Source organism: Ambystoma mexicanum, chromosome 1q, assembly GCF_040938575.1.
Source record: "Ambystoma mexicanum isolate Mex_15411 chromosome 1q, UKY_AmexF1_1, whole genome shotgun sequence".
NCBI classification, from domain to species: domain Eukaryota; kingdom Metazoa; phylum Chordata; class Amphibia; order Caudata; family Ambystomatidae; genus Ambystoma; species Ambystoma mexicanum.
The window spans coordinates 72350631-72377885 of record NC_090922.1 but is presented as its reverse complement, the minus strand read 5'-3'; the positions used below and the strand labels follow the sequence as shown (position 1 = coordinate 72377885).

Sequence of the window (27255 nt, the reverse complement as noted above, 5' to 3'; positions counted from 1 at the left end):
TTGTTATGCTGTGCCTTGGTTTGTTTATCAACCTGTTGTGCTGACATCAGTCCTTTCCGCCCGGTTCTTCGGGCGTTCAATGTCCTGTGGTTCCTCTTGCCATTCCTTCCTTACCGTCTGCAAGGTTGTTGTGTTCGAGCCACATGTTTGCTGCCTCCGGGGTGTCCAGGAAGACCGCTTTACCTTTGTGTATCACTTTGAGGCGCGATGGGTACATCAACATATACTTCAAGTTGAGTTCATGTAGGCTTGCCTTCACCAGGATAAAGGAATTTCTTGTGCGTTGTACAGTGGGGGTGTAGTCCGGGTAACCACTATTTTGGCATCTTGTCTCCTAATTTCCCCTCCTTCTCTGGAGAATCTTAGTATTGTCTCTCTGTCTCTAAAGTTTAGGACTTTGGCAATCATTGGGCGTGGGTGTGAGCCCGGCGGAGGTCTTTTTTGTAGGGACCTGTGGGCTTGCTCTATAGAGAATCCCTGAGACAGATTGCCGGCCCCGATTTCCTGTTGTAGCATCGTCTCTATGAATTCTGTTGGGTCCGGGCCTTCCATGCCTTCCGGGACCCCAAGGATTCGGATGTTGTTGCGGCAGGCCCTCCCCTCCGCGTCCTCTGACCGTGCCTCCAGCCTTGCCACCTTTAGTTCCAGGCCCTGAACCCTGGATTTGAGTTCCGTTGTGCTGTCTACGTTGTCCTGTAGAGTAGCTTCCACTGAGGTCACTCTTTCAGTGAGGTTGCGGGCATCTTGTCTGATCAATTGTATGTCCGTTTTAACCTCATCGATTTTGGTTTCAAGCGATGTCCGTAGTGCCGTTATTGCCTGTAGTAGCTGCATGTTTGTTGGGTCTCCCTCTTGAGTCGTTTGCGCTGCTGTTGCCCCTGTTTCTTGTTGCTGCTTGGGCCTGACTGTTATAAAGGAGTCCATTGTTGCGGCTTTCAGTTTGCCTTTGGGAGGTGACAGCCCCCGCTCCCGGGTACCCGGTCCTGCACTCCTCCTCGGGACTCACTCGCTTGTTCTCAGGCTGTAGGGTCAGTGGCTTTCTTTGCTGGAGCCTACGGTGGTGCAGCCCCTCCTGGCAGTCTTATTCTCCTGCGCCGTTGGCGCTGGGCCGCCGGTGGCCCCTATTATTTGGTAATTGTGCAGTCGTGGTGTTAGCCTCCCGCCGTGTCGGGTGTGGGGCACTGTGGCCGGTGTGCCTTTCCCCCCTTCCTGGCCTGTGGCAGCTCTTGGGCGTTCAGTTGTCACTGTGCCTTACGCTCCGCAGCGCCTCTTTTCCCTGGGCCTCTATTTGTCCGGCTTGCAGGGTGTCTTTGCCTATCCTTGGGCTATTCAGGCCATTCCCGGTGGCTGCGTGAGCCCGGGGAGTTGGTCCGTTCCGGGGGCCTTCAGCTGTTTTATGCGAAAGGGTGTAGCACGCTAGTTCATTGCGGTTGCCGCCTTCTTGCTTGCAGCAGGGACCTCGCGTTACTCACCCGGTTTTCGTGGTGTGCTGATGCGATTCTTTCCAGAGGGCAGTGTCCGAGGTCGGAGGTCAGTTCCCCCTCCCAGCGCTGCAGGATTTATGGTGCTGTGCTGCTTTTCCCCCCATAGGCAGGAGGTGGAGAAATGTTGTGTCGTATGGCCACTGTCTGCAGGGCGTTTGTTGGGGTTCAGAGGTGGTCCAGGTCGCCCGGATCGGGTCGCCGCGGACCGAATTGTCCGCCGAGGATGGATGTTGCCCGGCGGCAAAGTCTTCCAGCCGCCGGATTCCAGGTAGGGCCCGATGTCCCCGGAGTGCTCAATGCGCCGCTCCGTACGGCGTTCCTGGCTCTCCTAGAGGCCCACAGCAGCCCAGGCCTCCAGTCCCCGCCCACTCCCCCTCACCACTCGGCAGCGGAGCACCCCCGGCGCCCGTCGGGGTTCAGAGGCGGTCCAGGCCGCCCAGATCGGATCACCGCAGACCGAATTGTCCGCCGAGGATGGATGTTGCCCGGCGGCGAAGTCCTCCAGCCGCCGGATTCCAGGTAGGGCCCCGATGTCCCCGGAAGGCTCAGTGCGCCACTCCGTGCGGCGTTCCTGGCTCTCCTAGGGGCCCACAGCAGCCCAGGCCTCCAGTCCCGGCCCACTCCCCCTCACCGCCCGACAGCGGTGCACCCCTGGCGGCAGTCGCCACGCGATGGTCTCTGCGCAGGGGGGGGCGCCGATGCCCGAGCGCCGTCGGTGGCTCAGGTGTCTAACGGCTCCGCGTTCTCCGGGGCCGCAGACGCCGCCTCCCTCAGTTCTCGGCCTACCCTCGTCTCGAGGTTCCAGACGAGGTCGCGGCCGCCATCTTTGATTCCAGGGGGCCGGAGCGCAGAGGTCGCGTTTGTGCGCTGCCGGTTTCCGTTTTGTTCGGAATTCACCATCGGGCGATGCAGGATCGATTGGGGCAGCTGGGCATATATTTATTTGCGTCGTGGGGTTAGGTTGAGTGTTCTTTTGGAGGATCTGCTTCAGGATCGGGGCAGGAGCTCAAGGCAAGCACGTCCTCAGTCCACGGACCTAGGCCATGCCCCCCGAAAGTTAACTGAAGTAGATGGGGAATATATACTTATAGGGATCAGATGGAAGTGGAAGGTAGAATGCTACAGGTTTTAAAGAGAAGGTAGGGAAATACAGCTGCAATATATAGGTGATTGTGAATAGCTTGTTGATTCAACGACACAGGCTGATGGGGACAACTGAGATACTTATGATTTGGATGAACTACACTCAGTGGATATCTAAACACATTCGCAGATATTTATAAAAGTATTGAGTAAAAAATAGACATTGGTTGTAATGATGGTTTAAGCCTAGAAATTGAAAATGTATGTTGTATATTTCTATTAAAGTAAAAGGACAAATATGAGCAATACTTTTTGGAATACCAAATGTTGTGGATTTGAAAGGGAATATACAGTTTGGAATGTATGACAGAATGGTGCTTATTGGAAATATTGACCTGATTGATGATAATGGTGGTGTGGTTTGGGGTGTGAATGGCTTAGTTCATTTAATGAAACATGGTATACTAGCTTGGGGAATGCTACGATATTACTGTGTTTGACATACAATTGTGCTGTGGGTTTGTTCATAATTTAATATAGATGGTGTGGTGTTTATCTCATATAGGGTTTTCTCAGTTGCTTTATAATTATTATTATAAAATGTTCATAGGTTTACAGGAGAGGTGTCCGGGACACTGGACTGATTGAAATGTTATATCTAGTTTGTAAAATATATCTGTTGTTGCTGACTTGCGTCTATTTCGGAGGGGGGGTGGTTGGTTCACATCTGTTAATAGTTTGTTGGGTTTAATACATTTAGTTGAGAATCCTTTATTTGGATATATGGACACTAACGGTGGGTTGATGAAGGGGTCGAATGACCTATGGGTGGTTACTTGGAACGTTAATGGACTGAACAATCCAAAAAAGAAACTGAAGGTGATGACCTATTTAAGAGAGCTAAAAAGTGATATTTGTTTTATTCAAGAAACTCCTCTTCTTCAGGATGAAATTGAGACCCTGAAAAAGGGTTGGGTTGGAAGGGTTTATGGCTCCTAATTTTCCACACGCTCAAGGTGAGTGGCAATTTTGATTCGGAGAAATGTTCCAATAAAAGTAATGAGAGAGTTGTCAGATCGAGAGGGGAGCATGGTGGCATTACTGGTTAATATTATGGGATGTATTGTGGCATTATGTAATATTTATGCCCCCTCTGTGAATGACGGGTCATTTTATAGGAAAGTAGCTCAATCTTTACAGGATTTGGGTACGGATAACATCATTTTAGGTGGTGATTTTAACACTGTTTTGAACAAAGATTTGGATAGAAGTGTGTCTAGTAAGCAGACTGATCGTCATCATCTATCTTTGAAAAATCTGCTTGAGGAACATAACCTACAGGGCTATTGGAGGATGACACACCCAATGGCCAGAGAGTATAGTTATTATTCAGGCGCACACTCGGTTTATTCTAGACTTGATATGTTACTGACATCTGAGAAAATGACAGAGAACCATAGAGCGAGTGAAATAGGCAACATTCTGATAACAGATCATGCGCATGTGACAATGTGCATTAAATTGGTATGTGACGGACAAAGACAATATACTTGTAGGATGAATAATGCATTCTTACAAATGGACGAGGAAGTGGAGAAATTGAAAACAGAAATTGATTTTTTCGTGTCAGAGAATCGCAAGGGCGATCTGAAACCGGAAATTGTATGCGAAGCTTTCAAGTGTACCATGCAGGGTTATTTGATTAGTCTAACGTGTGGTTTAAATAAGAAACATGCTAATAGACAAAAGGAACTAGAGGTGAAAAATGGTGATTTGTCGGAGAAAATAATGGCTGACCCACGTGACTCGGGTGGCACTACTGAATTATTGAAACTGAAGAGAGAACTTAAAAATATAATTGAGGAACGGACGGAATGGAAGTACAATAAACAGAAATGTGTGTATTTTGAGAAAGGAGAGAAATGTGACCGATGGCTAGCCTATAGGCTGAAGAAGAGGGAGTCGGAACGTTCAATTCCATCTATTCAAGATAAAGATGGGCGGGTCACCTTTCATCCGAAATAGATTAACAAGATCTTTCGAGAATACTATGTAAATTTGTACCAGAATGAAACTGGTACAGCCATCGGTGGTGGCAATTTTCTTGAAAAGGCGAAGCTTACTAGACTTACAGATCATGATTCGCAGTTACTTGAGAAAGATTTGACATTGGATGAGATCAAAAGGGCAATCAACAGATTAAATGTAGGGAAATCGCCAGGACCAGGTGGCTTTCCAGTGGAATTCTACAAGCTATTGCCAGATTCGGCCCTAGAATAACTAAAGGATATGTATGTGACCTCTTTGACTAATGGCCTACTACCGACAGCAACTAGACACGCAATGATATCTACCTTTCCTAAGAAGGGGAAAGATGAAACGCTTCCTGCGAGCTATAGGCCGATTAGCCTTATTAACACGGACAATAAAATTCTGAGAAAAGTCTTGGCTATTAGACTGGAGAATCTTCTCCCGAACTTGATCAATGAGAATCAATGGGGTTTTGTGAAAGGAAGGAAGACATCCAGTAACATCAGAAGGCTGTTCCATACGATTGCAAAGGCGACTGGTCCATTAGACAATGCTCCTGTCTTTTCATTGGATGCAGAGAAGGCTTTCGTTCGAGTGGATTGGGACTTCCTCTTTTTAGTCCTTGAAAAACTGGGATTTGGAGTGAAATACAGGTCATGGATTAAACTACTATATTCAGAACCGACAGCTGATGTCAACACCAACGGTAGACATTCGGATCCTTTCAGGCTGGAAAGAGGGACAAGACAAGGGTGTCCTCTTACCCCATTGTTGTTTGTTATTGCAATCGAAACCTCTAGCGGCTGTCATTAGAAATTAGCCTAATACACATGGAGTGTCATGTTGGGGATTACAACAAAAACTATGGTTGTTTGCTGATGACATTCTTCTGGTTCTCCAGGACTTGGATCAGTCATTACCGACTCTAATGGAAGTTTTAACATTGTTTCACACTTTCTCTGGCTATAAAGCAAATTGGACCAAGTCAGAGGTGATGCCCCTAGTACCTTGCTGTAGTAAACAATATATAACTGGTCTAGGGTTTAGATGGTGCCCGGATAAAATGTTGTATCTTGGGATCTGGATCACTCCGAAGATCGGTGATTTGGTGAAAGTGAATGAATATGATTATGTCACGACCCCTGCCCTTTGCCTGGATTGCCAGGCCAGGTGGGCTACATCTAGTACCCCCACCAGGGCCTCAAGGGCCTTGACATTTGCCCCCAGACTCACTTGGAGTCAGTCCTGGCGCCTTTGGCGCCAGGCTCATTTGTTAAAGCAGTAATCTGGGCCCATAGGGGCATTGCGCAACAACATGGATGCTTCCACATGGCTCAGTTCCTGAACTGAACCATGCGGTCTAGTATTTTGGGTGTGGCACGTCCAGAGACACCTGGGATACCTGCAGGCTATATAAGCCACGCCCGGACTCCAGTACACGCTTCGCGTTGCTCTGCCAGTGGCAGCGGAACGTTCTCCGCGGTCAGCAGCATCTTCATCTGCACGCCGGACCTGATCTCCTGCAAGAATAAAGAGAAGACATTGTTAGTGTTCGCTTACCTCCTGGGAGCAGCTCTTGCACTCCGCTCCAGGATTCCAAACAGTCAACATCTCGGCAGCCCTCGTTGCATGGAGAAAACCGCTACCTGGAAAAGAAAACAGAGAAAACAACTTTAGTAAGTGTTCATTCTGCACATTCAGAAACTCTCTCTTACCTGAATAGGGCGGAAGGTCTGGCCCAACCCGGAGTGTCAGTAAGCGGTTCGCTCCTCACTACTTACCGCTTTTCATCTTTTCGCATTCCGGAACAACATTGCAACCTGCAAGAAGGACAAAATAAACAGGTTAGCACAAGAAAAGCATATAGCGCCACGCTTTGCGCTTTCTTACCATCTTGTGCACAAAACTGTGCGACATCACGAGGACAACATCTACACCTAAAAATCAAGGAAAAAGAGAAAGAGACAATTACCAAACAAGGAACACACAGTCAAGACAGACTTACCTGAAGAACACAGTCACAGCAGGTCTGGACCCTGGAGAGTCGCTCCAGTGAAGTAACTAGACAGCGACAAGCCTAACCCCAACGCGCCCCTGCTCTGAGTGGCAGGACAGAGAGCGCGCCTCATCAAAAAGCAAGGTGAGAAAGACGCCAGGAGGTGTTCGTGGGTCCATAAGGAAGGTGGGCCCCCGGACACAAGAGACAATCAAGCTAAAGTGTAAACCCCTGTGTTTCAGACCTGGTCTTCAGCCGCACGAGGGTCCAAGGAAGTGGGCCAAGGGTGAAGCAGCCCGGACTGGGTGGCGCCCCCGTGGATACCAGGTGAGCGTTAAAGATTATTATGACTTTTAAAAACGATTTGCAGTGTTGGGGTTTATTAAATCTTTCACTATGGGGAAAAGTTAATGCTTTTAAGATGATATCGACCCCTAAGATCAATTATATCTTGAGTATGATCCCACTAAATATTGATGCTCATTAATGGAAGGAATTGGACAGACTTGTTCAGGGGTTTCTATGCGACAAGAAACCACCAAGACTACGTTTTTGGAAACTACAATTACCGTTGGAGAAAGGTGAACTATTAGTGCCAAACTTTAGGGACTATCATCTTGCCTTTAATTGTGATTTTATAGTAGAATTTTTGCACCGATGCCTGATGAATGGGTTATGGCAGAGACAAGTTATAATGGTCCTTTGTCACCAAGGGCATTGTTGACCACAGAATTAAGTGCGAGAAGTGTGAACGATCCGTTGACTGTCTGAGAAATTCCTGGAAGAAACTGACTGGTTTGTTAGGTGTGGATACATACAAAGATCCTGGTGCATCATCATGGATGAATCCCTCTATTAAATTGGATAACAAAATGTTATTCTGGCCGTAATGGTTTTTGGGTGGCGTCAGTTGGCTTGATGATCTCTTTAACGAGGAGAAATGGAAGAGTGCTAGAGACTTACAACAACAATTTCATACTGAAAATTTCAGGTTTTCAGATTACAGAAAATTGAAGATTGCTGTTGGTGAGATCGATTTCCAGACTAGCTTAAATCTGGCTTTTTTAAGAGAAAGTCACTGGTGGGTGAGGGTGGCTTAGCTAGCAGGGTATACAAACAGATTGTGAATGAATATAAAGGCAATGATTTGCTGAGGAAGGAATGGAGTCAAAGAATTGGCTCTGACATTACAGTGGAGGCATGGACAAGGATGTGTGCAAATGCCAAACTTTGTTCCTTCGGTCTAACTGAAAGAACGAGACAAATTAAGATCCTAAACAGTCTTTATTGGACCCCAGAGAGATTATGGAAGAGAGGTTTGGTGGATGATCCGGAATGTTGGGCTTGTGTTCACGAAACTGGTACATTGGAACATATGATGTGGCATTGCAGGAAGGTATGAGGATTTTGGAGAGATATAGGTGTAATTTTGGAGAGGGTCTTGAATGAACGAATTGGTTTTGATTTTGAAACATTCATTTTGGGAAATGATGCAACCTTGTAAGAGCTCACTCAATGCCAAAAGAATTGGTTATTTAGAGGTGCCATGATGGGAAAGAAAATCATCCTTAGGAATTGGAAATCCGATATTACTTTAGAGAAGAAGGTATGGTTGAATGAAATGCATAATCTGGCAGATGTGGAGAAACCTTTATATAGGAAACCAGGCAAGAATGGGTTATTTGTAAAGATTTGGGGAACATTTCTGATGCTGTATTGAATCTAACTTTTGTATATTATATGATGTGAACTGTGGGACTCTGGGGGGTATGTTTCTGTATTATTTTTGCAATTGTGTATATAGCTTTTGTAAACTTGTTGACATTTCAAGCATTGTTGTTATATTTAAATTGAAAATAAAAAAAAAATAAAAAAAGAATCCTGCATATCATCAATGGCACAGAACTGCATTGACAAAACATGCATATACATTAGAAATATTTTACGTTTGCCTACATTTTTGTGTTAATTTTACTGACAATAATTCTATATGCGACACACCAATCTGCTTCATTCCTTTTCATCATTCCCCTCTACCTGTTAATTCCACATACAGCATAAATTGTTTTTTGTCACTGGCATTCGACCTCTACTCTGGCCTTACCTTCTTTCACCACCTCTTCCTGAGACTCACAACCTCAATTATTGTTGCTACATCCCCCTGATAATTTCCAACCTCCTCATCTTAGTTGTTCTCCTCCGGCATTCACCAAGCTGTACCTCAATTCCTTGTTCTCCCTGCTCCTCATATTTACCAACCTCCTTATCATCTTCTCACCGCTTCCTAATGTTTACCACCTTATTTCTTCTCTCGCTTTCCCACCTCCTCCTGATGTTACTTCACACACCTCAATTCTTTCCCCCTTTTAGTTTTCTCCTCAACAAACTTCTCTTTTGTCCCAAATACACCCCACTGTCCAATCCTCCTTCTCATCTTCCTCTCCAAGTAGTTCTCTCTTTCAGTGCTCCTTCTACTCTCCATCCATTTCCAAACTCTCATCAGCAGCCCCTTCTCCAAACACCAACCGTGATTGAGGATCCCTGAGCCAGACTCCCTTTAAGGGTCTGCAATTTTAATGGCAAATTGTTGTGGGGTAGGGTTTGCATAGGATCAGTAGGTTCACCTGGGCTCTCTAATGCAGGGGGCGGACTAATTATATAAATGGTTGATCAGGTATCTTGGTTTTTATGCAAGTCTTTGCTGTGGCCTGTGGGGAGCCGCGGTGTGCCACAGTGTGCTGTTTTTTTAATGCTGATAATCGAATTGGAAAACTGTCATTGTAAAGGTCTTTTTCTCCTGAGACGTTTAAAATGCTTTCCCCCCTTTTAAAAACAAATATTCAGGGGGTTTCACCCCCCAATCGCCCACTCCCACTATCTCCAGCAGAATTTCAGCCCCTTCCCTCTCCCCCCAAACCCACACCTTTAAAATTATTTGAAACAATCCAACACCATGAAAGGCTCAATCAAATAGGATCTGTGCCCAAGCTAAGAAGAGGCCATAGTTTATCATAGATGTGTCCAACGTTCTAGATTGAAATCGGTCAAAGAATTGGTAAATTATATAAGAGTAGCGTATTTCTCTGATGCCAATACTTGCCAGTGCTTGCTGAGAAAGCTAAGTAACTTGTATGTGATTCCTTGGCGATGCAATTGTTTTTTTTGTTAAATCTGTTTTAACTTGCTGGCATTCATTTTAACTTATGTTGCTAATCTTTGAGGGCGTTTTTGCCGAGAGAGAAGAGAGAGATCTATCGAGTCAATTTGACCTAAAACAAAAGGGTTGAATTTTTTTTGGGTTTCCGTTTTGGAAAAAAAGTGGTTTTTACCACAAAAAAGGGGGATTGGGGGGGACCCCCCCAAAAAATGTAAAAAAAAAAAAATCCACCCTTTTGTTTTAGGTCCTTCTGATTCGACCCTTTTGTCATTCGATCCTTTGCATTCGAATGTTTGACCTATAACCCATCCTGCCTATGTTGATTGTGGTTAAAATGCAAATCTTTCATGTCATCATATGCTTTTTACATTGTGGAGTGATGTGTGTGTGCATAAAGCACTTTTTTAACATTCTTGATTACTTTATATTGGCAATTGGGGGTCATTACGACCCTGGCGCTAAGGGGTTAACAGCGCCGTAAAAGGCTGCAGCACCGTTAACCCCTTAGCGCCTAATTATGAGGTCCCTTTGCAGGACCCGACATTAACGGCTGGTCTGGACCAGCCTTTAAAGTAGGGACCCGCAAAGGGACTTCAGAGGTAATTACAGTACCGCAATTTGCGGTACCGTAATTACCGCCTTCCCCAGTCCCATTGAGCCCTAAGGGGGAAAAATGGGAATGGGGAAGGGCCAATGTTCAATGGGGAATTACCGCCCTGCCAACCTTGGAATGGGGTGGTAATTCCCCATTGAACATTGGCGGACTTGTGACAATACTGGCAGCAACCATGGTGCTAATAGCGCCATTGGTTACCGCCGGTGTTGTAATGAGGGCCATTGCCATAAAAGTCGACATATATACAATAAAAGGTGGTCATAATTAACACATACATAAAAATACATTTAAATGTGATAAGACCCCATCTTATTAATTGCATAGAATGCTGCCTCATTAGCCCTATATAGCGTGTGTTTCTATAGGTGCGATTGAAAATTCATTAGACCTGGGGTTGCCTTCCTTCTCTGAGCTTTGCCTTTCGTATAGCCCATACTCGTCCCAAATACCTTACAATTCTAACAGTGTCTGTAAGATTATCTGTTAATTTGTAATGTACCTTGTTGCTAATTGGCAGATGCACATTTTTCTTTTTCACTTTGTGAATTAGGAAGTATGCCGTTTTTTATTTCTGTTTCCGGGATCTTGTCTCTGTCCTCTAATTGTCAGTGCTAATTTGCTTGTGCATTCAAGCTCTATACTGGTGAAGGTTGGCTCCTTGTGTATCCACACTCTTGAAACACTGGTGTATAGGCGCGTTACAAATGCCATATCGTATCATATCTTTCTTCATTAACTGAATATTGAGTGCTTATTCAAGAAGGGAAAACTCTATGCTCTAACTCATAAAATTCCACAATAAACATACGTGACGCACTGCCAATTTGTAAAGTTATATGGCTATTCGAACCCTTGGTGTAACATTTAGTTACTGCAAATAGGTTGATGGTTGACATAAGTAATTCTATGGCACAGAAGTATGTTATCCGACACAAAGCTGGGATGGCTGTGTGACTGCATCATGGGAGGGCTGGAGCAATGATCTGTCGAATACTGAAATATGAGAGATGTGTCCTGGCAGAATATAAATTTCTAATTCTCATGCTCACACCCCTCTTGCAGAAATTGAGAGTAAGTATGATAAGAAAATGCGTGTGCTGCGTGATGAGCTGGACCTACGCCGAAAGACTGAGATTCACGAGATTGAGGAGAGGAAAAATGGTCAAATCAATGCGCTGATGAGGAACCATGAAAAAGCTTTCAGTGACATCAAGAACTACTACAATGATATAACCCTGAATAACCTGGCCCTCATCAACTCACTCAAGGTAGCGTATGTAAACTGGACGTTGGGGGGGAGATGGCAGCGCTACTCTCTGGTTCTGTGTGTTTGTGGTTCAACAAGACAGTGATTGCGATACCTTCGAACGGTAGGGGGGATAACTCTTTCCTCAATGCACCATGCAGGTGAGCTCACAAAAGGGCCTAATAATTATACATTTTAAATCATAAGATAAAGTCACTGAAATACTACGGAACTGGAAGTCCCTGATGGATCTGAATGTGGATGACTGGATCAATGAACTGCTGTCTATTTTAACTTTAGAACACATTTCTATAAATATATGCAAGAGCCTGAGACGTTTAGAGCTATTTGGGTCCTTTGCTAGATATGTATGGCCAGACCCTGTTTCTGTCATAGAAACTAAGGGCGCTGTGAAGACATCTTTTCCCCTCATGCCCCTGACATCTGCCCATGTCGGCCGTACCTTGATCTTTTCCCCTCACAGAATGCCCCCTGACCTGCTTTTATTTCTTCTTGGGTGTCTGTAGTCTATACTTTTATGTTACCCCGATTTACATTTCTTGCATGACATATTTTAAGCTGGTCATTCTGACTCATCCAAGCTTTGCATTTTGGATGTTGCCTACTGATGTTTACTTTTAAAATTGTTACTCAAATATGGTTTTGTATACCTTTGACAACTTATACAATAACACTTGGATGAAAAATGGCAAACAATTGAATAAAAACATTTAAACGAAGGTAATCACTGAATACCAATAAACTAAATAAAAAATCATATTCAACATGACTTACCCTTGTGACACTACTTATTGGAGGTAAAAGGGATCAGAACAAAGATTACATTTCCCCAGAACTAAACTTTTATAAAGGGAAATTACAAGAATTGGATATCATAGTAAAATTGTGATGGGTTATGGATTACCAACTTGAGACTTTTGGTCCTTGTACTGTCAGAGTCCTGCGAGGGAATTGTGTCCACTATCTTGCTCTCTGAACAAGGTCTCTTTGGCTAACTGAAGTCCGGCATAAGGGTACCTGTGCCTTTGTTCACTCTGTGTCTCCTCACACAGTGGAACCAACCCTTCATATTGAGGTCTTCTCCTTACACCCTTTCCTTGGGCCCAACTGGCCTCTCAGAGTACCCTACATCTGTCTCCTCACTCCTCCTGTCCTTTTCCAATCTCTTTTTTGTCTTGTTCTACCACCTCCTCCTGAGGTGTACCTTATTTTCTTTCAACACAAGGCATGTTCTCCTCGGTCCCGCCCGTCTTCCTGTCTGTTGTGGATCGGGTGGTCTTTCTGGTTGGTTTGGCTCTCTGTGGTCCCTGATCAAGGCGCAGGTCTCCCTTGGAGTTTGCGGCGGGGACAGACTTTCTGTCTCCATCAAATCATATGCTTCCCTCTGTGGACAGTTGTCCCAGATGTGACATTCGCTGCCCTTCCTACTAGGGGGTGGGAGCTGACTTCAATTGACACATATGCATATCAAAAAGGTTTTGGTTTTCCTGCCCTTTGTTAGTTCTGTGATCCGGCCTCTTCGGAGGCCTGCTTCAATGAACTCTTCCTCCTGTCACTGTAAGCCCAGCCCTCTGTCTCTGTGTGCCCCTTTGTGCCCGTTTGTCGCTGTGTACCCCTGTCCTCCAGTTCCCGTAATACTGCTATGTATCCCTCTGCATCGCCCCTCCCTCTAGTCCCCATGATCTCGCTGTATGCCCCACTGTGCCAGTGTGTCGCTGTGTACCCTGCCTTCCTGTTCCCCATGATGTTGCTATGTATCCCTCTGCCCGACCTATCGCTGTAAGCCCAGCTCTCCACTGCTCTGTGCCTCGTGTGTCGCTGTGTTCCCCTGCCCTCCTATTCCTGTGATATCGCTATATATCCCTCTGTTGTATCCCACTGCCTCGAGTCCCTGTGATGTCGCTGTACGCCCGACAGCGCTCGTGTGTCTCTTGTACCCTGCCTTCTTGGCCCCCCGTCCTGTCGCTATAAACCCATCCTTCGAGTCTCTATATATCCCTCTGACCCCAAGTCCTGTCACCGTAACCCAGCCCTTCGCCGCTGTGTGCCCCATGTGTCGCTGTGTTCCCCTGCCCTCCTGTTCTTATAATATCGCTATATATCCCTCTGTAGTATCCCACTGCCTTGAGTCCCTGTGATGTTGCTGTATGCCCCACAGAACCTGTGTGTTGCGTGTAGCCTTCCTTCTTGCCTCCCGTCCTGTTGCTGTAAACCCATCCCTCCAGTCGCTATATATCCCTCTGATCCCATTCCCTGTCGCTGTAAACACAGTCCTCTAGTCCCTGCGATGTCCCCGAGTACCCCTACCCCTCCATCTCCTTTGTTGTCGGTGTGTACGCCGCCCTCAGGCCCTGCCCAGTAACCCTCTGGCCCCTGGTTCTGTATGCCCAGCCCTCTAATCCATGTGATGTCCCTATTGGGCCTACTACTCCAGCCCTCGTGATGTTGATGCATACCGCCCCCTGGTCCTGTGATATTGTTGTTTACCCATCCCCTCACTTCCCCTCAATGTCACTGTGCACCCACTCCCCTAGATCCCCATGTTCCACTGCTGCCCAGACCATCCTGTCGCTGCCCCAATCCGCCGGTACAATATGACGCAACTATGTGCACAGCCCTTGCCTCCCCGCGGTAACGCAATACGCCCATCCTCCTGGTCCCCTATGATATCGCTGTAGACCCATGCCCTCTCGTGTCCCAAGTAGTGACTGACTGCCTGCCCAGCCCCTCCAGTCCCCTTTTGTCGCTGTTTGCCAGCCCCTCTGGTCCCATAATGTTTCTCTATACCCCTGGCCCTGCATGCTTGCTGTTTGTCCCTACCACTGCCCCCGCAATGTGTACCCAGCAATTCCGGTCCTCATGTACCATTCCTGGCATGTCCCTGCTGTCCGTACCTCACGACCTGCTTCGAAGCGCATTATGCTTAGGCGCTTTATGCATGAACCATCATATCATATCACTACGCTTACTCTCTACTCTACACCATCACTCAATTAGAGTACAGCTATACCCCTCCATAAATTCAACCTAGCTGCTCACATACGAACATTACCCACAAACACCTCATCACCCTAATAAAACACAGCTATATCCCATGACAAACCGGCCTAGCTGCTCACATAAGCGTCCTACAGGCCTAACGCAGCCAGAACCCAGTCTGGGTGTCCACCCACCAGACTGCACACATTCAACTGATATCACCACCACCACACTTAATGCTAGCATGCAGCTACCATCAGGCAATTACACCAGCTGCACACATAACTGGTGCACCCATGCACCCTACAACACTAACTCTCTCTACTGACCTGGACTGGGGTCCCCGAGGGTGCTCAACCTACCAGCGATATGAGGTCATACCAATGATATATAGAGCGCTGTATAAATGCCAAATAACATAAGATAACAGCCCACTGAGCCTCACAACCTTTTCAATTGTTTTTGCTAAATCCTCCTTATGTTGATCGAGCTCCTCTTTATCTTCCTTGTTTCATTCCTGCCTAAAATTGATGTCCTTGTGATAAACACATAGGATAATCCTCGCTCTTTGTTGTAAACAAGGGACAAAAATATAATTGCATAGAAAGCCAAATCAATGGTATTTTCGTCTGTCAAAAATTGATTAGCTATGGGCTCTTCTTATCCATAGTTTGAAAAAACTCCTTAGGTTAATTGATCACAAACACAATTTCAAGCAACTCTGTCTTTTGGGCTGTTGGGCTAAATTAGTTAGAGAATTGACAGGCCTACTGTAATCACAGATAATAAAAAAAACATTTACTATAGGAGACTAATATAAACCAAATAAAAATGTCTTACTACCAGCTTCCCTTTCCTGAATGCTTTCAAATATCTGTTTGTTCCTAAAGAGCATCTTGGGAGTTTGCTTTCTACGATAGCACATAATTTCTCCCACAGATCCTTCCGTTCTCAGGCCACCGTCCAAGGATTTAAAGTCAGTCAGTAATTCTTTATAGAAGAGGTTTCATAGCATTTTGAGGTTGTTCGGATAGTTTTGATTTTTTATGATGTATATAATATTTAAATGTGTTATTTATGATTCTGACTGAATGAGTAACAAAATTACCATTTGGAAAGAAAGGTGTGTCCTTGAAGGAGCCAAAAAGTGTATTCAACCAACCACCAGAGCTAGTGAAGGCCCTTGTTAAGAGTTGAAACACAATCTTTTAATAATTTATGTTCAAAGCACCACGACTGGCTAACTGCAGATATCTGTGCCCTTTGCATTCCCAGTTCTAAATGGAACACTGGCAATTCAGGAGTTTGAGGGCAACCCCCCAGAATGTCCCCAAATCTAGACAACCACCCCATGTGCCCCATAATTGTGCACAGTTTAATTATACTGGGAGCGTAGCTTTGCATTATACACATGCAATAACAGCTTTATAGAGGCCCAACCATTGTTGACCAAATGAGATTTGTTTATTTACTCTGCTGATCTCTAATTCTGTTGTTCCATTTGCAGTACTGATTAACACCGAGTCCCCAATAGCTAAACTGATCCACCAGTGTCACCACATCTTCACAAAGGTACCAACTATGCTTCACACTGTATTGTCCAGAGTCCAGGATGCTCCAGTTCAAGATATTAATAAGTAGGTCAATAAAGGGTATCAATCTAGGTAGAACAGACCCTGTGAAGTTTGGAAAAGCATTACTAGGTCAACTCTGTACAGTAATGCACAACATGGCTCATTGGTACTGTGCAGTGGATAGCTATTAATTGCTTCCATTCGCAGGTGGGTAAGCTAAATAGAAAGAGTGCAAGTATGCACTATGCCTTAAACTGTTGCTAATGTGTATCCTATTGAAAGGTCAATATTTAAATCCAGTTATATGTATGTAAATAGATCAAAAAGGGTAAGAACAGTAGTATCAACTCCTAATTTGGCATGTTTGTTCGGCAGTAAAAACCTGTTGATTTTATCGAAAGCTGGCATGTAATCAGTAAAACAGATTAAAAAGCAGCTGCGACTTTTCTGGAGTATTTGCTTCCCAAGACAGTTCAGAGTATATTCCTGGTAAAAGATTGATTGTCCCAGTTTAAAACCAGCACGACATGGTGAAACCAAGTCATGCTCAATGCATCTTTCCACTATTTCCTGCAGTGAAAATGTACAGGTGATCTAACTTGTGTTATCAATTAAAAAAGAAAATTGTAAGAGTCGGGTCTTTCTAGTACCCCTTTTATAGATTGGCCTCATGCGACTCTCCTTTCAAGACTTTGGGAATTCTCTAATTCTCAAACAATTGAAAAATAAGGGGTGATGGATGTGCTACCCACCAATTAGAGTCCAGCTTTTGCACTATTTTGATAATAACATCAGAAATATTTTCTTTATTAACCATTCTGCTTGATTTGTTACTGCACTGCAGTAGGTGTTTCACTGGAAAGTTGATAAGGGTACTTAATGCGCCATCAGATAACCATCCCGCACTTTAAATGTAGTGTGTCTTTTTCCGGAATAATCCAGTACATTAACCTGCCCATTTACAATCTCCAGAAATGTCCCGCTATTGGTATTAATATCTATATGGTCATAACTCCATGCCAACAAACTTATAAGCTTACACTTAGTTCGTATACAGCTCTTTTGAAAACAGCTGGAATTATACATTTCACCTTGGGTTCTTACTTAAAGACTGTGCATATTAGAGTAACTTGCTACACAGTACACAAACCTACCATCATTATTTTTTATCAGAGGTGGTATACATTACACTAGGCCCTAGTTTGAAGCCACTTAGTAAGTAATCCCAAATAATATTGGTTTCCTTTGGTAGTTAACCGTACCAATTTTTTCCATCTTGCCACATTTTCCTGTGGTGTTAGCCACTATCGCCCCGAGTCATACTTCTAGCTCCGGTGACTACCAGTACAGGCCTTTCCAGAGACAAGACAATCAATGTAGCCAAACATTAGACTTAACTATGCATTCCTAAACTAAGATGGCCTTATGCACCCCTAACTCGATGTTTACCAGTGCAAAGTAACCTGCGTTTGATCAATATGTTCTCACACTGAGACAGCTGAAGACATCCCTAACATGATCTAAGCCACTACATTCTAAGCTCAGAAGGACCCAAAATATTTTTGGAGTGAGGTCTGTGATGTGTGTGTCAGGATTGCTTGTGGAGGGTCTGTCCTTGATTTTAGGACGGTAGTCCTGGGTGATTATTCTGATGTCAGCTCTGCCCACAAGAAGTGGATTTTTCGCGCATTCATTGTGGCCAAGAGGCTGATTCTCTGTGGGTGGAAAGGGCGGGTCCCTCCTTCCTTCGAGGAGTGGATCCAGGAAATGCATTACCTGTCAAGGACAGAAAAGTTGATTTACAAATTGAAATGTAAATTGTCTTCATATGAGAAGATCTGGAATTTGTTCAATGATTTCTTTTAATTTTGGTTTTCGTACATTCTTTTTCTGTAAGATTGCTTGTTGCTAATGTGTTATATATTTCTGTATATATTATAAATAAATTTTAAAAAAAATTCCCTAAATGAGACATACCAATGCATGTATATCGCATTATTGACCAATGCATCCTAACCTGCTATTGAATAGAGTATTCCTGAACTGGGACTTACAAAAGGATTCACTGGCAATCGTTCTGACCTGCGAGTGATCAGTGTGTGCTTGATCTGAAACTGACCAATTATTGCTTAACCTTTGTCGCAAAAGTGCCAAAGAACACGCCAACTCCCCAGATTGGAAACTGGCCTTGTGGACGTTCCTTTCTCTCAAACCTAGGGATGGGAATTCTCACCCTAACCCAGGCTTCCCTCAACACCTTACTGGTACTAGTAAATGGTAACCCTTACTATCTAAACAAACCCATCTAACTATTTAAGATGGCTTAAAGGCAAACAACTTCTCTATCTTGACTTCCTCCTGGAAGGATTTAGGCGACACCAATCAGGGACCCATGTTGGAAAAGTGGGTTTCAGTCACTGTGATCACTCGCCTGGTCTACCTTGCCGTTCTACTCCTTTCCTTGGCCCTCCACCTTCCTCCTTCTATACTCTCCTCCTCCATTCCTTCTCTCTTCCGCTTTCTGTTTCTTTCTCAACACAGTACCATGTTTTCTCACCATCCAGTACCTCACCTTCTCTATAAACAATCTCCACACTCCTTTCCCCCTCCTTCCTTCCTCCTGCTCTCTTGTTCAGCCACCTCCTCCTCTGACCTCACCCAAACTACCCACACCTTCCCATTGCTCCTTACTTCCCTCCCCACTCCTATCCACATCGGCTCCCCCTTCTGGTTCCCGTGCTGATCTTGCTCTTCTTTCCCAGCCTAGGAGGTGTTATAAACATTGGAATAAATAAGTTCGGCTAAGGCCGTCGCTTTCTCCCATGCACGGCTGCCGTAGATCATCAATGGTGACCTGCTATCATCAAAGTTGTAGTCTGTTTGAGGAATTAAGTCCATTGCAAGATAGTCTGGGCCAGATTCTCAAATAATAGGGCACATAAAAAGAGTGCAGAGAATGCACTTGTTTCTTTTGCGCTATTATGAGAAATGCTCAGGTCACCTTTACACAAAGGTGACCTGCGCATTTCTGGAGGGGCTGGACAATATTGCAAAGATGCTCTGTGCAACCCCCTTGCATATATTAGTGTCAGTAGAGTGCTCCCAACACTAATGTATGACAGGCTTCTAGCAACTACGTGGTTGCTGGGAGCACATTTCACTAGGATGGGCCGTTAAAGGGCCCGCCTCAGTGAAATTACTGGGGGAAAAATAATTTCCATCCCCCAGGGTGACAGCCGCGGTTTAACCCTTGGCTGTCACACTTGAAAATCAAATCATGGCTGGGTCAGACATGTCATTGCCATGATTTGCGCCTCCACCTTTGCCTGTTTCAAAAGGCGCATGTGGATGTCCCGCGTTTCTGGGCATTTTAAAGCGCATCCCGCTTGTGAATTCGGGATGCACTTGGCCAGAAACGTCCTGTTACTTGTGCAAATGCGCAAAGGGGGGAAGAAGGGCATCCGAATGAGCGTATCCAAGATGCGTTCATCCAGATCGCCTTTTTAAATTGGTCTGATCCTTTTTTTGGTGCAAGTGAGGCGATGCCCTCGCACCTCTCCAGAGACACGCTAGTGCATTTCCTCACTTGCGCCCCAAAACGTTTTGAGAATCTGGCCATTTTAGTTAAAGGCTTGCTCCGTGGCTCTGGTGTCAGTAAAGCAGTTGCTCTCCCTTGAGCAGAGGACCATTTGTTTGACAACACCACTCTGCTGCTGCTGGTGAGTGTATTTATTGTAAAGAGCGGTTGGCAGCATTCCTCCCACGTGGAGATGTTTGGCCTGGTTTATTGTGAGTCATGCGACGGTTTCATGCTTTAGTGCTTCCAGTCGGGGTACTCTGACATGGGTTACAGTTGGAGAGCTTCTTGCAGGCTGTCGTTTCTTGGTTTCATCGCTGGGGCCCCTGATATCTGTTGCTTCTTGATAGAAACTGGGCAGCATTTGGAAATCAAGATATGGGGTGATTAAGAGTGGTATCCTTTTCAATCGCCATGGCACTTGGTGAAGAGGCAGGGACTGGTCACATCGCAACTGCCAGCTTGCCTGTATTGGGTAAAACTGGCTCTAGCTTCCACCCTTGTCGGCCTCCCACCCCAGGATGAGGGGGGTTCCCCTCCCTTCCTGACAGGGTCATGCTACTGACCCTATCACACCGGAATTGAAAACCATTGCGTTCTAACCTGCAAGTGACCATTGTGTTCCTGAACTGAGACTGATCATGTTATCCTGAACGGAGTATTCACCACTGCATCTTTACCACAGAATGAGAAATTATATTATCTCCCCACAGTTCAATTTACCATACAGCACCTCTGCTCACCATCCTCGCAACAAATATCCTTATGCCATTTTCATCCCACCATCATTGTACAGATCAGCATCATTGTCTTCACCGACACCACTATCTCTACCACCATACCCGTAGCAGTGAAAAAAATTGCAAAAAACAACCATCACCTAATTATTAGATTTCATTTTTGCCTCTATCAACTGAAGGATGATCATATGTTGCACCAGCAATGTCCTTAGGATTTGGGCGGCTGAATGATAACTAGGCCGCCTATCCAGAGAGTTTTGAGTGGATTGCTAATACCGAGTTAGCAACAAGGTTTCAGGTCTCGTGCATGCTGTGGCAGGATGCAGCATTCAGAAGTGTGGTGGTTGTCGTGGTGTCTGAAGGAGTTACTCCACTTGCGCACCACAGTTCTGCAACTCCTCACACGACTCCATGTACTACGTACTACATACTAACAGAATGTGGAAGACCATTGGAGAAGGGACCCGTCTCTATTTAACTGTAGCAGTTGGGTGCTTCTCAGCAAGTCTCTGTGCCTGTGAGTGGTAGTTTCTTTTTTTCTAGGCTGTGGCTTTCTTGGTATTCCCGACCCCTGGCCTGTTCCTTGAACTGCTTTTGAATCATCCCTGGTTGTGTCTTCTACATCCCTTGCATGTCTTTAGTTGTGTCCTCGTGCTGTTCAGGTTAACTCCCTTGCGCACTGAATTTCCTTGCGTCCATGTAGCAATGTTCCGTCAGGCAGGCACAGCTGATCTATGGACATTTTCCACTGTGCAACTGCAATCACCAAGGCTTAAGGTCCCCCGCTCTTTTGCCACACTGCGTATGGTAGGGAATATGGTACTCTTTCCATCGTGTTTATAATCTCTCTTTAATTAAAACTCTTTTTTATTGACATTTATGAATAAGAACACACCATCAGTTTTACAGTGTGACGGTTTCAACAATGTAAATCCCTCTCCTTAACCCCCAAACAAAACAATGCAGTTAACAGTGCAGTACAATTCTTCCTCGCATTTCTCTAATCTTGTGTCATTGATTATTTGTTGTCCGCCGGTGATCGATTGTGTGGGTTGGACGTTGCCTCAGGCAAGCTGTGATGATAGGGCATGTGCCGACCTTAGTTGTTCTCCCCATCCATTTGGTGGGCCTGTATGATTAGGTATTGTTTGTAGGGACCCCGGATGTCTTCGGGTTTGGCCTGTGGGTGCACTAACCGTCCATTATCCATTTACATCTCGTTACAGTATAGGATATCTGCTCTCCATTGCTTTATACTGGGGGCCTGTGGTCCGCCCCAAACCATTGCCACTTGTCTTTTTTGCTAGGATTAACAGCTGACCCGCTAGTTTCCTATTGTGTTTTGGGATGATTTCTATATACCCCAGTAGTGCAATCAGTGGTGTTTGTTTTATGTCTGCCCCCACTATCGCGTTCAGTTCATCGAAGACTTGTGACCAGAACCGCCTCACCCATGCCCTTTGGAGAAAGTCCGCTGGGGATGCGGCGCATTGCGGGCAGTGCACGCGAGTGTCTGGGAAGAACGTGTGTATCATCGCTGGGTTGTAGTAGCATGCATTGATCTAGGTATTTAAAATGGATGAGTTTATACCTGGTATTAAGAGCCACCTTCCTCGTTTCCTAGCAGCAGTATCCCCACTTTGCGTTTGTCACCTCGTTCCCCAACACTTTTTCCCATTTGGCCCGAGACGAGGCATCTGCCCTGGCTCTAGATTCCATGCATTTATTGTACAGAGTGGACACCACTTTGTCTTGATTTCTCAAGAGCATATAGGCCAGTATGGGGGGTGTTACAGGTGTTGGGGGAGAGGTGGTATGCATTTACTCCAGTCCCTGTCATTCCTCATGTCATCAGGAGGTTGAGGAAGTTCGGGAAATTCATGATCCCGATTGCTTCAGATTGGGTCAGCAGGACATGGTACCCGGACCTTCTGCACATGTCCATCTGCCCTCGTATGTCTTCTGCAAAGAGAGGACCGTCTCTCGCAGAGGGTGCGAGGGGGTTCTCCATCCAGAGGTCAAGACTCTGAACCTTCTTGCCTTGTTTCTGAGAGGTTGAGGTGTAAGGATTGGGACCTCCTAGAAGACGTGATGGGAGTTTTGCTTTCGGACAGAAGGCCAGCAACAAAATCTCTGTATTGCTGGCATTGGAATAAGTTCTGCAGCTGGTGCAGAGGTAAGAATGTGGACCCTTTTCTGTGAGACACAACTATGGTGTTTTTTCTTGCTATATCTAGCCAATCTGGGCTCCAGGTTGGCACTGTGAAGGGATTTTCGGCTTGAGCAGGTATCTTATTTCAAAATGCCTATTGTGATTCAATTTTGAAGGGGCATATAAATGTGTTCCCTCCGGTCCCTTCTGTGGTTCCCGTTTGGGATTTTAATCTGGTTTTGAAATTTCTTGTGTGCTCTTTTTGAGTCTCTGTACACCTGTGCCTTAAAGTAACCAACATTGAAAACAGTCATTTTAACGGCCATAACATCTGCATACAGAGCCAGCGAGTTGCAGGTGTTGTCGTGCAAACCGCTGTTCACAACTTTTTGTAGGGAAAAGGTTGTGCCGAGAGTCTGACCCACTTTTCTCCCAAAGGTGGTTTCGGAATTTCACCTCTCTAAAAAATGTCATGACAACATTTTATCCTGGTAAGGAAGAGGAGAGGCTTCATTGACTTGACCCCAAAAGGGCTTTAAGCTTTTACTTCTCTCTTATGGCAAAGGTGAGACAAGACAACCAGTTGTTTGTTGGATACACTGGACACAAACTGGGTCTTGCAAAACAAAACAAACTTTATCCCATTCGCTAATTCTATGCATCACCAAGTGCTATAACCTGGCTGAGAAGTATATCCCTGTGGGCTTGCGAGCACATTCGACGAGAGGTGTGGCCATTTCATCAACCTTGCAGAGAGGGCTGCCAGTACAGGATATCTGTGCAGCAGCCATTAGTCAACTTTACATTCTTTTACGAGACATTACTGTCTGGACTCTGCATCAGGACAGGAGGCAGGATTCTGGAAGGCTGTGCTTCAGAGTATTAATGACAAATTATAAATGCATACTCCCACCTTCAATACAATACACTCTACTACCAGTGTCATGGATTTCCATACTCGCAAGCTCCCCTCAACACCACTCAGCACCCCACGCACTGTTTGCCATTACCATTAATCACACGGTCTTCCAGCTGTCGAAGCAGCCCTCTGCTTCTCAGGGGGTATCCAGACTCTATCACTCCCCTTGCAATGCTTGATGCAGTGCTCCACCTTCCTGCTGCCTGACTGCAGCACGACTGCACTCAGTCCAGCACTCGAACTGGAGCTTTGCGCCCAGTGAGGTATTTATACTTCTCTTCAGTTAAAGGTTCAGTAACTTTCTCCAGCAGATTTAATTAAATCAAGAGCAGAAGTTCAAAGCAGCCAGCCTCAATGTTCTCTGCAGTACGACTGCATTCAGAGGCGACGCATTCCCTAGATTCATCACAGTATCAAAACAAAACCCAATTAGCCAAGGTTCAAAAAGACCCTAAAACATAGTAATTTAACCAATCCATTGAGGCTTAGGAATCATGCAGATGTCACTATCACCATTACTTTGTTATCACCATACATGTAGTCTACTGCTCAAATGCCCACCAAGTGCTAGCACGTATTATTGTTGGCCTATTATTGACCTCTGACTTGAGGTCTGTGGACCCAAGACTACATAGTGGACTTTATGATAAATGTTGCCCCAAATACTCTAGTATGATCAGTATAATTTAATAGGTTTTTGATAACCAAAAGGTTCTTACAGATAACTCACTAGCTCCTCCCTCCCACTGTATAACTATTTTACATTTTACTGCAATTTGGCATAATACAAAACGTTAAAAGAACTTAAAGAACTTGTTTTGACAAAAACCAAATAGCCCCATCAGCAGGATCTTGGGGTAATTTTTCTCAAAATTATTTGAAATCTCAAATTTAAAGTAACAAATAATAATCATAACTATCTAGCTTTTTAAAGTATTCCTGAACAAAAACATGCCTGCTTTTAATCAGATCCAAGACTGTCTGCCTTGGAGATAAAAGAACAAGGAAACAGATAAACAAGCATAGATAACCAGAGAAAAGGAGGTCCAACACATCAAAATAGAAAATTGTACTTAAACTCAGTTTCTTTTCAGTAAATGTACCCAGAAAAGGTGGGGTCTTTTTCCCTACTTTTTCTGAACTAAGTCTGGTTTTCCTGACTTGTGCCTCTGGTGGTGGGAAAAACAAATCTGTGATATCTGCATCATCTGACTTCTGTATTCACACACAATGTATGTATTCCGTTTGCCAGTGAGTACTCTATACAGGATTGAGAAACATGGAGGACATCAGTCGTAGAGACCGACAGGCAGCCTCTATGGAACTCCCTAGGAACCAGTCAGAACTCTCCGCCTGGTGGCCACACCATAAACACAGAGAATAGATTTTTCCTCCTCATGGCACTCTGTGTGGTCTGCTATGTGTGAGGTACTCATGGTGGGAACAGTAAAGACAGACACAAGTGATCACAGTTCAATGGTGTTTATTGAACTGTATAAGGGATGAGATAAAAGCCTAATCTAACCCTAAATCTAGGATGGGAGCAAGCCACGGCTATCAAATAATGATAATACAATCCTAGTGGTGTCTTAGTCAAAATAAAAAGGGCATATACTAAACAGAGTGCCAATTTTTACCACTACGTTACAAAATAGTGTTGGATAATATTCACAAGAAAGGAAAGAAGTGTTCACCAAATTATAAGTCAGGATGGTAAGGCTGGGGTCTCCTTTGCCCACATTTTTAGCATGGGACAAGGCGGGACTCCTGAGCACAGCACACTCCTTTCCAAAATATCGGGGATTTCTGTGGTCAAGTCGCTTTCACACAAAGTTTCTTGCCTCAGAGGACCTGATGTGTCACAACCAACAAAACAAAAGATCCTTCAATAAATCTTCACGGGGCAATTACTATTTGTCTTGGGGTCCCCCTCTGCCGGGTTCTGATCCTTCGTACAATGCGGGCCTCCCTTGGTCGGGTTCACTACTGCCTTTCATTCAAATTATCATCAGCTTGTTTTATTCAAGAGTCTTAATGTCTTTTTAAACAACCACTCAATGTGAACAACCCTCACTCTTGTTGTCACAATGTTCACAGCTGTATCACTGTTCACCCCAGTTCGCGGGCATCCCTCAGCCGGATTCACATTTGTCAAATAGTTCACTTTGCATTATTACAATGTGGGATTCACTCTCCTTAGCTTTCCCGTTGGCATCCCTCTGTCAGGTTCACATAGCCATTGTAACACAGTTCATGATTTGCTCATCTCCTCAGAAAGCGGGGATTCCGTTCCCCTAGCTTTCTCTTGGCCAACGTGTCAGAGACTTTCGATTGTACAAGGGGTTTGACTCGACCCGTGTATGACCACTCTGACTCCTCACACCGGCCTCTCATAGGGCCTTCTGGTCTTTGTAGTTTCAACAAAGAGGACCAGCCAGAGTCCATCAAATGAGCGCTCTCGTGGCGCCTGACCACTCTGCAGCTGGTCCTTCACTGGACTTTCTTTCAAGCGCAAACGCACACAAGTTCTTTGTTCACAAGTTCATAGAATGTTTCTGTTAACAAAATGGACTGTGTCGAGCCCAAGGTTTCAATCAGCTCTCTCCAACTCACCTGCTGTGCTGGATCTGTTGGCTTGTCTTGCTTCTGGAGTCAAATACGGTACTACGGTAGCAAGCGTGCCTCCCCGCCTGGGTTGTCAATGCGGGAGGGCCCTGTCCACTGTTGACATCTGTTACACCACATGCCAGCTACAAATCACAGTCTTATGATTCTTTTCACAGTGGCTTCGTGGGTCTGGGTTGAAAAGGGCAAGGGCACTTCCCTCCTTGTCGTCCTTTCAGGTCTCACCACCTTTCTTCTCCGTTTGAACTGCTGGGTCAGAATTGCTGTTTCCTCGTGGGGTTAGCCTTGCTCAAAGTGTGCTCTCGTGCTCCGCCTTTTATCCCTGTGGGGAAGGGAAAGGGCTGTCACGTGTGTGTAGTTGTTTACAATTGCCTTACTCTGCCTGACCCTTGTGGTGGGACATGCCAGGTAAACGGCTCTGGTGTTAGTCCTTTGTCTTTCACGATGTAATAAAATTGTTCGTGTCAGAAAAGGGGTCTGAGGGGTAGAGCTTCTAAATATCCTACGGGGTAGGATGGGGAAAAGGTGGTACAAGGAAGACGGGGTACTGCGTCTCGCCGGTCAGTGTCCCACTTCCACTCCCCGAAGACCCCTCATCCAGGTGATCCACCCCCAGGAACTGGATCCAGATCTCAGGGGACTAGCGGGTGATACACCTTCAGGTTTCAATGGCATCAAACCATCATGTCAATCATTGTTAGACAACTAGAATTTCAATGTCAAAAATCATGACTGTGATCGGTTCACCTGGCAGGTCAACACTCACTGGCAAGTTTGACTTAAGTGTTTGACTCCATCCTTCTCATCATCCAGCGCTCCAAAAGCTACACCAAGCCACCCAGAAGGCACTGAAGAGCCTCTAAAGACATTCACCTGCCACCAGCTTCAAGAGTTTTTTGTTTTTACATAATTTCTTTTAGTTCTCTCCAAACATTCAAATCAGTGACCAATTAATCCCTGATCTGACCGTTTCTACTTGGCCATACCAGAATTCACTAACACAGCCTTTTCATGGAACTCCTTGACTGGTAAAAATGTCATTCGTCAGTCATAAA

General features: G+C 45.2%; 1 protein-coding gene across 1 annotated transcript in view; it reads left to right on the top strand.

The window, feature by feature from the left end:
- Positions 1–27255, top strand: part of GAS8 (growth arrest specific 8) — a 207762-nt gene that overhangs the window by 112358 nt on the left and 68149 nt on the right. Inside the window, exon 6 of the mRNA XM_069635552.1 lies at positions 11430–11635. Within this exon, the coding sequence (XP_069491653.1) occupies positions 11430–11635 (206 nt within the window). The remainder of the gene's footprint in view (positions 1–11429; positions 11636–27255) is intronic.